Below are 15,923 nucleotides of genomic sequence, written 5' to 3' on the forward strand. Positions count from 1 at the left end.
TAAATTTCATTTGGAATTGATTAAAATAGGATTTGTCAGCCGAGCCAGCATGCTTAGCAGTTGGTCAGTTGGACATTGGACGTGTTCATGTTTTCTTTTGTTTTTTGGGTAGTTTTGGGTGCATACATAGTGTTGACCAGCTAGCATTAACGTTATACATTTAAAATAGAGTTACACTTAAAAATTAGGGCTAATAACTATCAAATTGGTTTTCTAAACTAATTGCATCAGAGTCAGTCAAAGATGTTGGAACCTAAACCTAATCTATTATGCCAGGATGCGCCTTTATTCGGCGACCTTCTTGTCAGGCTTATAGCTAGTTCGTCGGCTGCTCTCCTGGATTTTCTTGCTGTTGTTGTTGTTGCTGGGTTTGTTGTTCTTGCTGCTGCTGCTGCTGTTGCTCTGCCACGGATGTTGCTGTCACAACTGCCGTTGCTGTTGCTGCTGCCGCTGCAGCCGCCGCTGCTGCTGCTGCTGCAGCTGTTGTGCTGGCAACGACGCCATCCAGGGCATTCAAAGTATTACTGCTGGCGGCCTTCTGATTGGGAAAGAGCACCGAGTAAGCTGGCGGTGGATCCAGTTCCTCGTAGTTGGGCGGCGAGGTGGCATTCGTGGGATCCTGGCCAGCTCCATTGGCGGCGGCCAGCGCTGCCTCGCGCTCGTTGTTGACCGCATGCTGGGATGCGGATGCTGTAAGTGAACGTATGGATTCAATGTGAGAGCTCAAGCGACAACAGGAAACTGTTCAAAGGGAGGGGGGGGGGAGGGTGAACGGTGGATTAATGGCATAAGGCGAAAGTTAGACAAAGACATAGACATTGATAAAGATACGAGAGAGGCATGCGCGATGTAACGATACCAATAAAAAGTCAGCACAAAAACAAAGAAGAAAAACGAAAACAAAAAAACTCACATAAATATAAATGTCTATGTCTTACTTGGGCTACAAAAGTGTGCAATTGAACGTACCCCAGAGGCCGCAGATGAGCAGAGCACCGCCGCAGAGGAGCATGCCGAGCATTAGATAGCCCCACGGTCCGTACTTGGACAGATCCGAGTGGAGGCCCGTCCTCGTCGAGTTGCGACGCGTGAATCCGCTGCCGCCAGTGTTCCCATTTCCATTCGCATTCGCATTCGCGTTGCCATTGCTCTCCATGGTGGCATTATCCTGTCCTGACTTTCCATCCGCCTCCGGCGTCTGCTCGGCTCCGATGGCATTCGGTGAACCGTTGGCCTCGCCATTCGGCTTTTTCATATCTTTGGTGTGAACTTTATGCAGCTGCGTTGTCGAATTGCTGCTCGAAACGGAGCTGCTGGCATTCTGTGGTCTTTTGGGTGCATCGTGCAAAAAGAAATTGCGAAATACTTCGAGTGTGAATTGCTCGATCAAATCGGACTCTTTGGCCGATGGCAGTAGACCAGGACGACGCTGCTTATAGCATAACTCGTAGTCCTCATCACTGTCATACTCATTGCTATACGGGCAATGGCGTATGCCATCGCATGCCAGCTCCTTGGAGATGCAGAGTATGGGCTCATCGCTAAGGAATTAAATAATCAGTTAACTGAATTTATAGTAAAACATTCCTTTGCTTAACTTACCCAATCTTCAGGCACTGATGCTTGTTTTGTGCGTCCTTGCACTGCTCTCCCTTACCCAGCACCGTGATCATTAGCTTCGACTTCAGCTCCTGCTGTTCATGCTCCCACACGATGCGCACACGACCGTGAAACAAACGCACTGGATCCTCCATCTCGGAGGCTGTATCCTCCCAATTGGCAGGGATCCACGCGCCATTGCGCGGTATGCGGATCCAATGAGCTGAACTGCAAAAAAAACAAAACAGAACGAGATTTAATTGGAGTTTGATCTAATATTTGCACGCGATCGTACAAACAATTTACGCGCTCAAAATACTTAAACAATAGATTAAAAAAGCTGAGGGAGCTAATAAAAAGCACTCAACGCGCTTCACGCCCACAAACAAAGGCAGCGCTGCTCTGACGTGATATAAATTATTTACGCAAATAAAGATCAAAAAACGTGCACAATAAACGATCAACTGCGAATACATTTTGGGATATATATTTTTCGCATGGCGTTTAACAGCAGCAACAACAACAACAATCACTGGCAGAAGAATAATGCTAAATTAAATATTTACGCTGGAAAAATACGCGCCACAAAAGCGGTTTTAGGTAGCACATGCGAATGTTTCCCCCTCCGCCTTCCGCCATTCGCCTCCGCCCCCTGCTCGATCAGGTTACGCGGAGAGTACTACGTGGAGTACTATGGCCAGCGAAATTCCACGCTATTCATAATTATAAATGCATATAATACTACGAGTATAATATGCAAAGCTAAAAGTAACAATTTGTTTAAAAAACAATTTAATATGCACAGCGTTGTTGCCAACGAGTTATTTTAAAAACACGATACAAAAATACCCTAGACTTGAAATAGCATTTAATGTTTATAACTTATAGCCTATGCAGAGCATTAAATTATTCGAAATATTTAATTTGAAAATAACTATTATTAATTACTGAAATATTTACATTCCCATATCTTCTACAGGGTATAAACAGCCATGCTGTCAAATCCCCAACGTAAACAAACAATCAATTAGTTTAATAATCTAACAATTAAAAGGCCAAAATGCGTAGAATTTACTATTTATTAGCCATTGTTTAAAGCAATGGAAATATTTATAACTTTTGAGTTTGCGGTAGTGAAATTCAACACACAAATTCGATTAATTTGTGAATTATTAAAAAGCTAATTAAAATTCGCATACAGTGAGCTAATTCTGTCACAATTATTATTCAACGTCTTTAATTTGATCTAATAAATTGAATAACTCTCTAAATACATTACAAATAATCAATAGAAACTGATAATAGTTTTTCTATTGAATACACGAGCTAATGCATTAATTTTCCCCAAGTAAATGAATCTCATTGCAAATGTGTTCACAATCAACAAAATGGAACTTTGCAAACATTCCGCTGTCGATAACTTTGGGATTGATTGTACAATATCAGATCGAATTAGTCCAGAATTGTTTACAATTTTTAATACCTTTTCTATACAACTCTAAATAATTATCGATCGGCATTCGGCAGAATATTATTTAAGCATTTGCTAATGTAATTAATCGTGCCTAAAGGGCTTGAGTTCAATAGCTGATATAACGGAGCTTGAACATTATCCGAGCAGAGTTAATTAATAGTTAATTAAGGGGATTCAGCTCGACTTCCAGGTGTGGCTATTCAATTTAAACTAGCTGCCTGTTTACACCACTTGGGTAAGCAATCATCAGTTGTAGTTTGTATTTTATACAAGTATGTGCATCTCGATTGCGATATGCGATTCTAGTCCGAGAATGTTTATCATTGACTGTGACTGTGACACATTTGCATATGGAGGCGAACAAAGAAACCCCATTTATATCCAGATACAGTTTCAGATACCCATATGGCTAAAGCTCTACCTATGTATGGCTGCAGATAGAGCTAAAGCCATGCCATCTTGCGATGCGCAGATAGTTGTTTTTTTTATGGCCAGAGACTGTCCACGTTCGCATCAATCCGTCTAGTTGTCAGTCATTCAGACAGTCATTCAGTCAGTCATTTTGGCAGTCATTGTAGTATTTATGGCATCGCAGCGCAACGCAGCAGCAGCAACTGAAAGTGTTGTCGGTTTTGTGCGTCGCGTATTTCGTTTCGTTTTCCTGGCCAAATGAGACAAACGTGTTTCAAATACACAAAAAGCCCAGAACTCGCGCCAAATGCAAAAATGGCTCGAATCGGGCGCGCTTATGCAAATCGCACGCGCTCAGAATATATGTCTCGCTCACTCGCATCGCATCGTATCTAAGCCAAGCCCCGCATTCTGGAATTGCCAACGAAACCAAACAACCAGCAACTGAGATGCGGGTTAAGAGTTATGTATGTATAATTCTGTTTCTGTTTCCACCGAGTTCAATGTCAACCTTAAAGCGAGACAAGTTGCAGTCTATATAGCGCTAAAGAGAACTTTTTCAATTAACAATAATTGGCGACAATTTCAAATGTCAAAATGCCATGTGAAAACCACAACTAAAAAACAATGTCATTAGACACAACAAAAAAAAAACAAATAACGAAAAACGAAAAAAAAACTAATCACAATTAGCCAAGTTACAATAGGCGAAAGTGCTCGACCATGGCATACCGCGTTGCCATGTTTGAAGCATGTTGAAAACCTTCCGAAATCAAGTCATAGGCTCAACATAAATTAGAATTATATCACGAATCTTTGATGAAGTCACTCGCTGAAATCATGTCATTGTCTCTCTTCAAAGTCTTTCTTTATATACTTCTATCTACTATATATATTTTTTTTGGGTGAGTTCAATGCTAAATACGTGTACCACAATTCTCACACTTTTCGGTGGTCACGCATGCGCAGCAACAAGACACACACACACACACACACACACTAATAACAACAATAACACCCACACCCAAACAATCGCCGCTCACAAGTCAAAATCTAAATTATGCTTACCGATGGTCAGCTAAAAGCCATTGAGAAGGTGCAACAAATGTCGAACAAACTCTAATTGAAACCTTGAGATCAACATCTTTAACTCGAGCGATAAACAAATTTTCTAGCTGCATAGATTAGTACAACTGTTTCGATTTAAAAATATTAAAAAATAAGCAAATGTGCGAGTTCAAACTCTATATATATTATATTTATAAAGATGTGAAAAGACCAAATCAAATAGAAATATTTATGAAGTTGTTATGCTCTTCCCTAAATTCAATATTTGTTTCCTTTTAGCTGCTTGATATTTGCATTTGCTTTCTAAATTTAACATTTAAGTGGTTATAACTGCAAAATGTTTTTTGCCACCTCAACTTTAATGCTGTTAGAATGCTAGAATGCTTATCTGTAGCAATAAATTATCTTTTAGTTATGCAAACAAACTTCTCGCTATCAAGACTTAACAAACTATTCCCGTTTAATATATTCGGCATTTAACATTATGCGCAGTATACTATAAAATACTGTAGTATATAGTGCAAATATTTATCTATAAAATAGTATATAGTATATTTTAGTATATTATAGTATTATAGTATAGTATAAAATAGTAGATAAATATTTGCGGTGAATACTTCAGTATCACAGTATATTTCAGTCTATTATAGTTAATTTTAGTATATTACTATACTATAGTATACTACAGTATAGTTAATTTTAGTACATTACTATACTATAGTATACTACAGTATAGTATAAAATAGTATATAGTATGTAAATATTTGCATACCTATCAGCTATTTATAGTATTTACAATTTTTACAACTATCTGCGAATGCTAAATTCAAATGCTATTTGTTCACTTGATATGCATCATTTGAATTCAAGTTATCTAGAGAGCATTTGACAGATGATTTGCATTAGCAGCATTAACAAATTCATCAATATTACGAAGGCCTCGATTTCAATCTGTAGCAATAATGAAGCTTCCACTTACAATGTTCAGGGGACAGGTGCGTCCCGCAATTGTTGCGGCTGAGGTCAGTCCACCTTCAGCTCCTGCTGCTGCTGCTGCTGCTGCTGTGGTATTCAGTCGCTCAATCAGCGTGGACATGCCCGTCAGGGCTGAGGAACCAGATGACAGTGACTGTGGCCTCGCCGTGCTGACAACAGAGGGCATGATGCTCGACACGAAACTGCCACTGGATAGGGACTGAGTGTTGTCGTTGTTGTTGCTGTTGCTGTTGCTGTTGTAGTTGTCATTGTCCGTTGTGTGTTGATTGTGACGCAGCTTGGGCAAAATGAGACGCACAATGAATCCGAAGCTGGGCGGTGCGCTCAGTATGCGGGTGCAGGTGCTGTGCTCAGCTCCATACGAGTCCGGTTTCAATTCAATGATGAGACTCGACTCTTTGCCATCGCTCTCCATGAAATGCTCATGTTGTGCACTGCACAGCGGTTTGAATGTGTGCTGCGACAGTCCACCTGGAAAAAGGTAAAAGTGGAGCACATCAGATGTGTTTGGTTTGTGTTTGGTTTGTGTGTAACTTAACAAAATATTGCTAATCAGCAGGGCAAACAACCATCTATCTATCCATCTATGTATCATATAGTATAGCTTAGTAATAAATGGAAGAAGACAAGCCCCAAACCAATGATGCCTTGAGCAATCCACTAAAAATAGATCATAGAAATTGAGTGTGAATTATGAATTTCGTCGATGAACGTGAACGTAGTATCTATGACATTCTCGAAATTCAATTAATTTGATGTATTATATGCGAGTAATTGAATAACTGGCGATACCTCATACAACGAATACTGAGTAGTATACTGAGCTCATAAAATGCCAGTTGACGTTCAGAGTTTCAAGAGTCTCGGCTCAATTATTTTGCACTCGCAGTCGAACTTTGCGCAGCAGAGGTTAAAGATACAACACACACACGCTGTGTTGTTGCACACATATATTTCACAGCAGCAGATACAGATACAGATGCAGACAAAGATACAGATACAGCTACAGATACAGATACAACTACAGATACCGATACAGCTGCACACACTAGTTAAATTAATAACGCACACATGAGAGTACGCTCAGTGGCTGCTGCTGTTGTTGCTGCTGCTGTTGTTATTATTATTGTTATTGCTGTTGCTGTTGTTAAATATGAAATATTTATTTACAATGTGCTGCCGTCGATGCCATATTCCATAGGAAAACTACTTTTGCATTATATTCTGGGTCACTGACTCAACTCAGCTCGCACTGTGCATTGTGGGCGCTTATTATTACGAGTATAGTTGCAACATTTTATTATTAAGTTGCCCCCCTTTTTGCATCCCCTTGACCAAAAACCATTGCCATCTCTTCTTGTCGTCTTGTTGGGCAATTACATACGAGCTACCCACCGCTCTTTTTGGCCCATTAAAGTTTTATTCGCCTTCGCGAGTGCAAAAACAATTTGCATTTGTTGTGTGTGTGTGTGTGTGTGTAATTTGCCAGCTAATTCTCGTTTCGAACTTGACATTAATAGCCAAGTAGCTGACACGTGCTGCACTTTAATAAAGTGCCTCGAAATGTTTGGAACAGCTCCTAAAAGTGCACTTAAAAATGTATTTATGCACTTAATTGTCCAACACACATATAACTTGATTAATAACAAATGAAATTTGTGTGCTCGATGTTCTCCAAGAGCAGCTAATAATGTTGCAACATAATGTGGAACATTCGCACTGCAAAATTACAACACTCTGTGGGAATGGGAGTGCTACAATTACAATGCGAAAGCTCAAGACTTCTTTTATATAACGCAAATAAATATAGCATTGTTGCCATAATTGTTAACAACTTATAGATTATCATTGTTCAATTGTTCAATTAACAACTTGCCAAGCTTCCGCAACAATCAATTGTATGTGCAACTGCACAACTGATAATCGTTTAATTACAAGCTTTGAAAGCAGATGTAAGCTCAAGTTTTCAGCAATTGTTTGCTGTCTAGATATAGTGCGAACCTCATTAGATATGACAGAGAATAAATTAATTGATTGGATTGCACTTAAAATATTCAGTTCACGACAATTTTATATTTAACAGCAATTAGCAACTATGATAGCAGATGAAAGATAAGCATTCGCATCGATTTAATTTGCCAAATTTAATAGTTTTTATACCTGACATAGCTGTAGGGTCTCTGATTTAATTGCTTCGATTATCAATACCAATATACTAAAATACTACTATTAAATTATACATAATAAAGATTTTAATAATACCAAATAGCATAACGATTGCATTACATACATACATTTAATTTTGAATATACCATAGAGTACAAAATATACCAACTCTATGGTATATTCAAAATTAAATGTATGGTATATCGTTATGCTATTTGGTATTATTAAAATCTTTATTATGTATAATTTAATAGTAGTATATTAGTATATTGATATACTAAATACACCTTTAATTAAACATAATTTAAAAATACAAATTTTTAAATAAATGGTATATTATTATACAAAATAAATATTTTGATATATTTCAGTATTAAAATATACTAATGAGGTATATTTTAACGATATAACCGCATTCGCAAAATTTTGCTTTTATTGAAATTAAGTATAGGGTATCTCACAGTCGACCACAATAAACGCGCTGCCATTTCATTAATCTTTCGATAACGAGCAAGTTAATTAAATTAGAATCGATTATATAAATTATATTAAAGTTCAATATTGTCCAATGACATTTTATGTAGCAAATGCAAATATGTATTATAAATGAGATATAACATATTGCCTAAATTTCTACACTTGTAGGTGTTAATCACATTCAATTAAAACTGGCTTTTAATTGAGTGCTTAATTAAAATCTTAGAAAGCGTAATTTTTGTATCAATTGAATGAACTGTGAGAGTTCAATTAATTGGACTTGACCTCGATGGGCAACCTGTTGGCCCATAATTGATCGACAAGACTTCAAAATGATAATAATTGTTGTAAAAACTATTTTATTCTGACAGCTAACTGCTATCTGTCTGATAAATTGACCCATAAGCCATAACTTTAATCCATTAGCACCAAAAAAACAATGAGGTTTACTGGCAATTTTTTCTTCTTTTTTTTTTGGTGTTTTTTGTGTTTGGTGGCTGACTGGCTGAATGGCAGCTATAAAAGTCGAGGCTTATGCCACTGAACTCTAGCTTCAGTTACAGCTTGAGCTAATTGGGTTAAAAGCACGCACACAACCACAAGAATACACACACTCACATACACACATACACATATTAAATATAATCGTATAACAAGTTAAATGAGTGTTGTGCTTGGCTGCAACAGCAGACGAGAGACGCATTAAGGTTGATGAGGCTGAAGAAATGGGGGCGAAGAGTAAAGAGGGAATCAGAGGTGGATGGATGGATGGATGGATGGATGGTAGATGGGTTACAGCTGAGGTTAGAATGGGGGTTGGGCAGCAGCAAAACAGCAAACGGCGAACTCAGCGAACCACGCAAAGAAAGGGCTGTAATTTCACTTGATTTTTCACCATAAATGTGCCGTTCATAATTTGTCTCAATTTCTAGAGCATAACATGAATAGTAGTATAGTTGCTTTATGTGTTTTCAGATCTTCTGGGTTTTTATTTTATTGCTTCTTTTACTTTTTTGGGTGATTCGAAAGCTGAATGCAGCACAAGTGGCAAGAGGCAAGAGGGAAAAGGCACGAGGCAAGTGGCAAATGGCGAGTGGAAAGTCCAAAAATTTGCAGGCAAAACTGAGTGTTAACTTTGGGAATAGAATTTCGGATTTTCCATTTCGAGCATTTCTCATTTGCATGCGGCGAGTATCTATGCAAATGTAAATGTTGTAAACAAACAAACTACAACATTTCAATTTGTTTTGTCGTATTTACCTTTTAAATTGTTTGTCTAATTCGAGGAAGGTCAGAAGCAGTAACTAAATAAAATTAGATAGCAGCGGCCAACATCACATAACTTGATTACTGACTCTCGCGTTTACAGTGCTTTAAACATTTGTAAATTGCTCTTGGGTGTGTGTGAGTGTTTGAACAAGTGTGAGAGTGTGTGTGTTGATTCTGGCCATAATGCTGCAGCTCTTTGCGTGACGGTCACTTGCAAAAGGGCTCAACAAAAGCTGAGCTGAAGGGCAGTCAATGTTGATCTACAGGTGCCTATAATGAGTGCACTCACACTCACACTCACAATTTACGAGTGTATTCACACACACACACACACGCACGCATGCAGAGTGTACTTTAGTTCTGGGCAGTTGTTGTGCTTTGTTTTGGTTTTGTTTACATTTTGGGGTTGGGCTTCAAGCTTGGGCTTTAGTCTGTGGGCGACTGAGAGAGAGATTTGCCTGCCCGCTCATGTGTTAAGCAAAAGCTGTTGTGGGGTCTCTTGGCGCAGATTGTCAAGCATCTGTTTTGAGTGCCTGTGTGTTGGGCATCACAAATTCTGTGGCATATTCCATGTTGCAAACGTGCAACGCTCACTCATCATAATTACGCACAGTTGCATACAAAAAAACGCACCGACCACAACAGCAGCAACAGCAACAGCAGCTGAAGCTGCAGCCGCATCAGCAACAGCTCGTCAGCAGCACTCGAAATAAAAAAGTTGTTGTTAAAAAATTACACAACACACACACACACCACGCACTCCAAGTGAGAGCGAGAGAGAGAGAGAGAGAAGAGCACACTTGACGCACAAACAGCTACAAAAAAAAAAAGCGATGAGTGTAGTACTTTTTTTTTGTTTTGTTTTTATTTACCAACTGAAAATTAGGTCAACTATCAAAGTCAGAACTGCAAGGGTTAAGTGGCAGGCCCACTTCCTCACTCTGCACTCTTCCCTCTCCCCTCTTTTTCCACCGTACTTCACTCACATCTCGCAGACACACACACATACACACACAAACATGTTACACTGGTCAACAGCGCCACAATTCCTGTTGACCAATTTTGCTTATAGGTCAAGCAAATGTGTTGTCATTGTAGTTGTTGTTGTTGCTGTTGTCATTGTCGTTGTTGCAGTTGTTGTTGTCGTCTTCGTAGTCGTCGTTTCTCTGTTTGTCTGTTTGCACAGCAGCAACTAACTAAATAAAATAAATTGTACTATAAACAAGACAACAACGTGCAGCAGCAACAGCAGCAGCAACAGCAAAGAACTTGACATGCATTCAGCTTTAACTGATTCTCTTTGCTGCGCTGATGTTGCAGTTGCTGTCGTTGTCTGTTGTCTGTTGTTTGCGTGCAACAGCAACAACATTATTGCAGACAGCCTAACGGCAACTGTTGCTATTGCTGTTGCTGTTGCTGCCGCTGCTTGTTGCAAGTCGCATTTTGCCAACAGCAGCGTGACCGAGCAATGCCCGAGTGTTGCTTCTAGCCGGTTCAACATGACTCCACACACATACACACAAGCACACACACATACATTCACGCTGCAGTCGACTTGGACTCGCCTGCTGCCTACTAACGGTCGCATACATAAATCAAGGCGGCCATTTTAGCAATTAGCAAAAAATTACCAACAAAGTAAGTGCTTCTATAAAGTCTGTGAGTGTATGAGTGTGTGTGTATGTGTTTGCCTATAACTGTTGGCCAAAATAGTTTGCGCCAATTTTAGATAGTGTGGCTGGTGGGCGGTGGGCGTTGGGCGTTGCAACTGCAGTGGCAACAACAACGAGAACAACAACAACAACAACAACAGTTGTAACATCTAGCTGAAGTGTCGCCATTTTTAGTGTGAGAGCGAAGAGAGCGAAGCCAGCTCAGATAACGGTCAATTTGCATTTTAATTGAGCGCTTGTTGACGCTCTGCACATCTTGATACACACAAAAGCTATTGCCTACACATAAAGCTATCTCTCTCTCCCCCCTCTATCTTTCTCTCTCTCTTTCCACTCTCTGCCTAAACCTCTCCGTTTTTGCTTTTGCTTTTGTTTTTGCTTACAGTTTTTTGTTGTTACAGCTTTTATTTGCATTTTGTGCGCAAAAAGTTGAACAACTTGGTCTGGTCAACGCATTGCGAGACGAATGAGAAGAAAGAAGGGAGCCGAAGTAGAAAGAGGGGGAAGCGGGTGGGCGTGTTGCAGCTAATTGAACTCTTATGACATCAACAGATCAACTGAGCTTTGTGAGTCGAGCCCTGAGGTGCGACGACTTCTTGTTTTTTTTTCTCGTTTCAAAAGCAACAAAAACTACAACGAAAAAAGTTCTAGCTGTCTGGTAACATATTGATGTATGAGTTATGCATATGTATGTGTGTGTGTATGTGTGTTTTTTTGCTCTTTTTTGTACGCAAATTGATTCAGTAACCGGTTCACACACACACACATACACTTGTGAATAATATTATGTATGCATGTTTATTGAACAGATCTGGCAACTTCTTGTGTTTCAACCACATTTGCATAATGTTGTTTTTTTTCATTTTTCAATGCTTAAACTAGCAACAGCAGTTCTGTTAACTTGGCCATCATAATTAAATTTCATTTAATTGAAATGTAATTGGCATAGTTCCCAAATGGAACGACGAAATAATGTTAAAAGTTCAGCGGAACAACGTTAAAAGCTTCGCTTGTTAACCGACAGACAGACAGACGGATGGATGGACGGACACTGCAATCGGTTAGGGGAAATGGCATAGGGAAAGGGAAAGGGAAAGGTGAATCGGTAACTGGCAACACTGCCAACTGGCAACAGAACTCAACTGAACTCCGCGGCTGAGGCAGAGCGAGAGATGCTCTGCTGGCGTTGCCGTTACTTTTGTTGCTGCTGTTGCTGTTGCCTTTTGCCTTTGTTCTGTGCGCGGCGTAACTGTATTTCAATGACAATGAGGTCGCGGTAGTCGCTCCCTCTGGCTGTCATAGCTATTCTTTTTTTTTTATTTTTGTTTTTGTTTTTGTTCTCTTATTTCTTTAAATTCAGCTTGCTTCAAGTTGTGCATTGTTTTTCTCTTCCCCCTCAGGTTTATCTTTGTTGTAGTATAAAAATAATAATTACTTTTTTTCATTATTCTCATATTCACATGTCTTAAACTGTGTATTTTGTTTCATTTGCACTGCTTCCGCGTATATTTACATGACTTTATTGTCATTACGTCTAGGCCATTGCGTCAAATGATTCACGTAAAAAAAGACGTAAACGCAATTAAAGATGTAATGCGTTTGTTTAAGACTTACCCAAAAGCACAAAAGAGTGAGAACATTATTAATAACTCGCTTGACCAAAATCACAACGATAATAAAACAAAAATGAATAAGTAAATAAAGTAATAAATACCATGTGCACAAATGGAAAAGCAAAACAAAAAAAGATCGAGGCGAGACATTCGTAGAGGAGAGCAACCTCAACTTCAACCGGTTTACGGTTCACGTTCACAAAATTGTCGCACAAAAAAAATATAAGAAACAGAATCCAGACAGACGACAACAAGACGAAGAGACAAACAGACCAAAACTGAAAAGCACAAATGACAGTGGTTCACATCAAAAGAGATTACCAGAAACTACTACTAAGAATATGGCATAAAGGCACCTTGAAATAGAATAGTGCAAAAAAAACGAGCAAATAAAAAAATACAACACAACAAGATGAACGACTAACCACATGGCAAATTCGAGAAAAAACTTTAAGAGCTACATAGATCTCAACTGCTTAAAAAATAATAAAACGAAAGTATTGAACGCCTGGGGAAGTACCGAAAAAGCGGTGTTATATGGTGAGAAGTTAAAAAAAAGCCTTAGGTTAATAGCTTATCAATTATCAGTAAATCAACTAACCGAAAACCGCTGCACTCTGCACAATGGCAGCACTGGCGGCCAGCAAGGTGAGCAGCGCCCAGGCGCTATAAATTTGCAAAATGGCATTACTGCCAATGGCTGCGGTTGCGCCGCTGCCGCTGCCGACGCCAACGCAGCGTCGATTTTGCCGCTGGCGCACGCAGCTGACGCAAATGCTCGTCGCATTCGTAGTCGCAGTCGCAGCAACCGCCATTTTAGTCTGGATGTCTTAAGTTTCAGTTATATATGTTTTTTTTTTGCAGTTGGTATTGTTGTATTTGTTTTTGTTTGAGAAAACGGCTTTTCAGTGGCGCCGATTGCGGTTTCGTTGTAGCTTGAGTTTTGCAGCTGCTTCACTTTTATTTTGATTTTCGTCGTTTCTTTGGCGCATTACAAAACACAGTTTGACTTTTCACTCGGCAAAAGGCCAATTGCATAATCCGGACTAGTTCGATATCGATATTTCGATTTCCACTTCACTCGCGCTCACATAAATTCTACACATTGATTGACAAATATACACCAAATTATAACGTCACACAATTGTTTAATGTTAATGCACTCTCGCGGATTTTCTTTTCCTTTTTATTTCGTTTCGGTTTTATTTTTTTAATTTTTTGGAGACTGAGTGTGAGACTGGGACTCGGCCAAGCTCTGTGCCACCCTCGACTCTCAACTACGCTTCGTGTGAGTGTGTGTGAGGAGCCCGATGACGAGTTGAACTTGCTGCGACGAATGATCGAATCGAACTGAGCGCAGCTTATGGCGCTGTCAGTCGACGATGCTTCGTGATCGCGCTTCGTTAGTGCTGCTCGCCTCGAGTTCGCTCTCCCGCTAAAACTAGCTATTTTCCGCTTCGATTGCTGTGAGAGTCAATTACTCTGTCTCCATGCTGGAAGTTTGCTTTTGGGGCTATATCGAATTGATTCGATGACCTATTTATTTAGCTATATATTATATGTAATGTTTTTATGGTTTCGGATTTCATTCAGCCTTTTAATTATCAGAAGACGCCATCGCTATCGTCTTAGTGCCTTGCCAAGCCAAGTGAAGCGCTAAGCTCAGCTGTAAAGTTTTAAGCTCGCTCTTCGCTTGACTTTTGGCTCTCTTAAATTTGGCAAAGCTGCTCGTAAACATCTCACAAGCAACACAAAACAAAAACAACACACGGCACACAGCACACAGCAGACTGACAGACAACTGTAACGTTACAAATCAGCTAACAAAGCAGACACGCGCAAAGAAGCAAAACAAAAAGGAGAAATCGAAATCTTTTGCACACAAATAAAGTCCAAGCTGAAGCTTCTACAGCCAACCGTCTCCGTTTCCACCTACATACACATACTATATTCACATCCACCTCCCCAACAACAGCATAAGCAGAACAACAACAACAACAACAAGACGACGACTTTTGCTTTAGCAATCAGTGCAACAGTTCTGACTCATGAAGCTTACGGGCGTCAAACGGATTTTTGCATTTTTATTTATTTTTCGTTCTTTTTTTTGGTTTGGTTTTGTTTCTGGTTTCTGGTTTGGGGCTTTGGTCTTGGGCTCTGTAACCCAATTTTAAAAGCAACAACAACATGCAAAAAAGCTCAACGAAGGAAACAAGAAAAAAGGGAATGCATGGGAAGCAGAATACGAAAATTACAGCGAAAGGCGTTGTAAGAAATCGAAAACAGTTCAAACAACATCTGTATGCATGTTCACGCACACACATCTACGTTCTTATATTCTTGTATGCGAGCACACACACACACACACACACACATACGAATAAACATGTGTATATCGAATGTCTTCGGGGGATGAGCAAAAGAGTCAGCAAAAAATTGTAAATTACTCACAGTTTCCTCGGAATTTTTGTATTACGGCGTTGAGATTAAGTGAAAGATTTAATTTCACTTAATTATACAATTGATTGGTAATCAATTATTATACATACATATATATTTTCATTAAATAATACTGCACAACTGGAACACTCATCGGATGTGTAATATTGGATAATATTAGACTCTCGATGGTCTATCAGAAATGTGATAATTGACACTCTGATGTTTACCGCTAATTAATTTGGGATTTTAAAAATAGAGCCAGACATAAGAAACAATAGTTGAAAAACGAGTTTCGATTAAATATTCCGTGAGAGAGAGCACTAAATATAGAGTCACTCAATTGTCACCGTATTCGAAATTTAGGGTCTACAGATATAAAAATTATGAATTATGGTCCACTTCGCTTTTGTTGATTTTTCTGATCTAAACTTATGCTAATTTGGAGGCACACTCCATTGCATATCTATTAATATCAAAAGATTAAATTAAAGTTATATATGCTAAAGATATTCGTATCAATAAAATGTTGTATATTTCTGTTGATTTTTCCAATCTCCAAAGCCTAGTATAAATTTTAAAGCGCAATTGCATATATTTTAGCTCTTCTTAAATGTTGTGATACTTCTTCTTCTCGTTGCCGGCGCCTGGCAACAAACGAAATTTAAAAAGCGAAACCAAAAAAAGATCGAAAATTGCATAAGGGAGAAGACCTCAACTCACATGCATGCACTTACA

The 15,923-nt window shown here is 39.1% G+C and overlaps 2 protein-coding genes across 2 annotated transcripts in view; one reads left to right on the forward strand and one right to left on the reverse strand.

Annotated features, from left to right (window-relative positions):
• Window positions 1-15,923, forward strand: part of LOC132788722 (electron transfer flavoprotein-ubiquinone oxidoreductase, mitochondrial) — a 118,537-nt gene that overhangs the window by 11,031 nt on the left and 91,583 nt on the right. The window lies entirely within an intron of this gene.
• On the reverse strand, window positions 10-14,101 carry LOC132788143 (uncharacterized). Its single transcript, XM_060795473.1, is given in 6 exon segments — window positions 10-690; window positions 970-1,541; window positions 1,603-1,772; window positions 1,774-1,827; window positions 5,532-6,019; window positions 13,348-14,101. Coding segments are annotated over 6 exon segments (1,872 nt in total). The 5' UTR covers window positions 13,562-14,101; the 3' UTR covers window positions 10-316.

The sequence above is a fragment of the Drosophila nasuta genome, chromosome 3 (assembly GCF_023558535.2).
Source record: "Drosophila nasuta strain 15112-1781.00 chromosome 3, ASM2355853v1, whole genome shotgun sequence".
NCBI classification, from domain to species: Eukaryota; Metazoa; Arthropoda; class Insecta; order Diptera; family Drosophilidae; genus Drosophila; species Drosophila nasuta.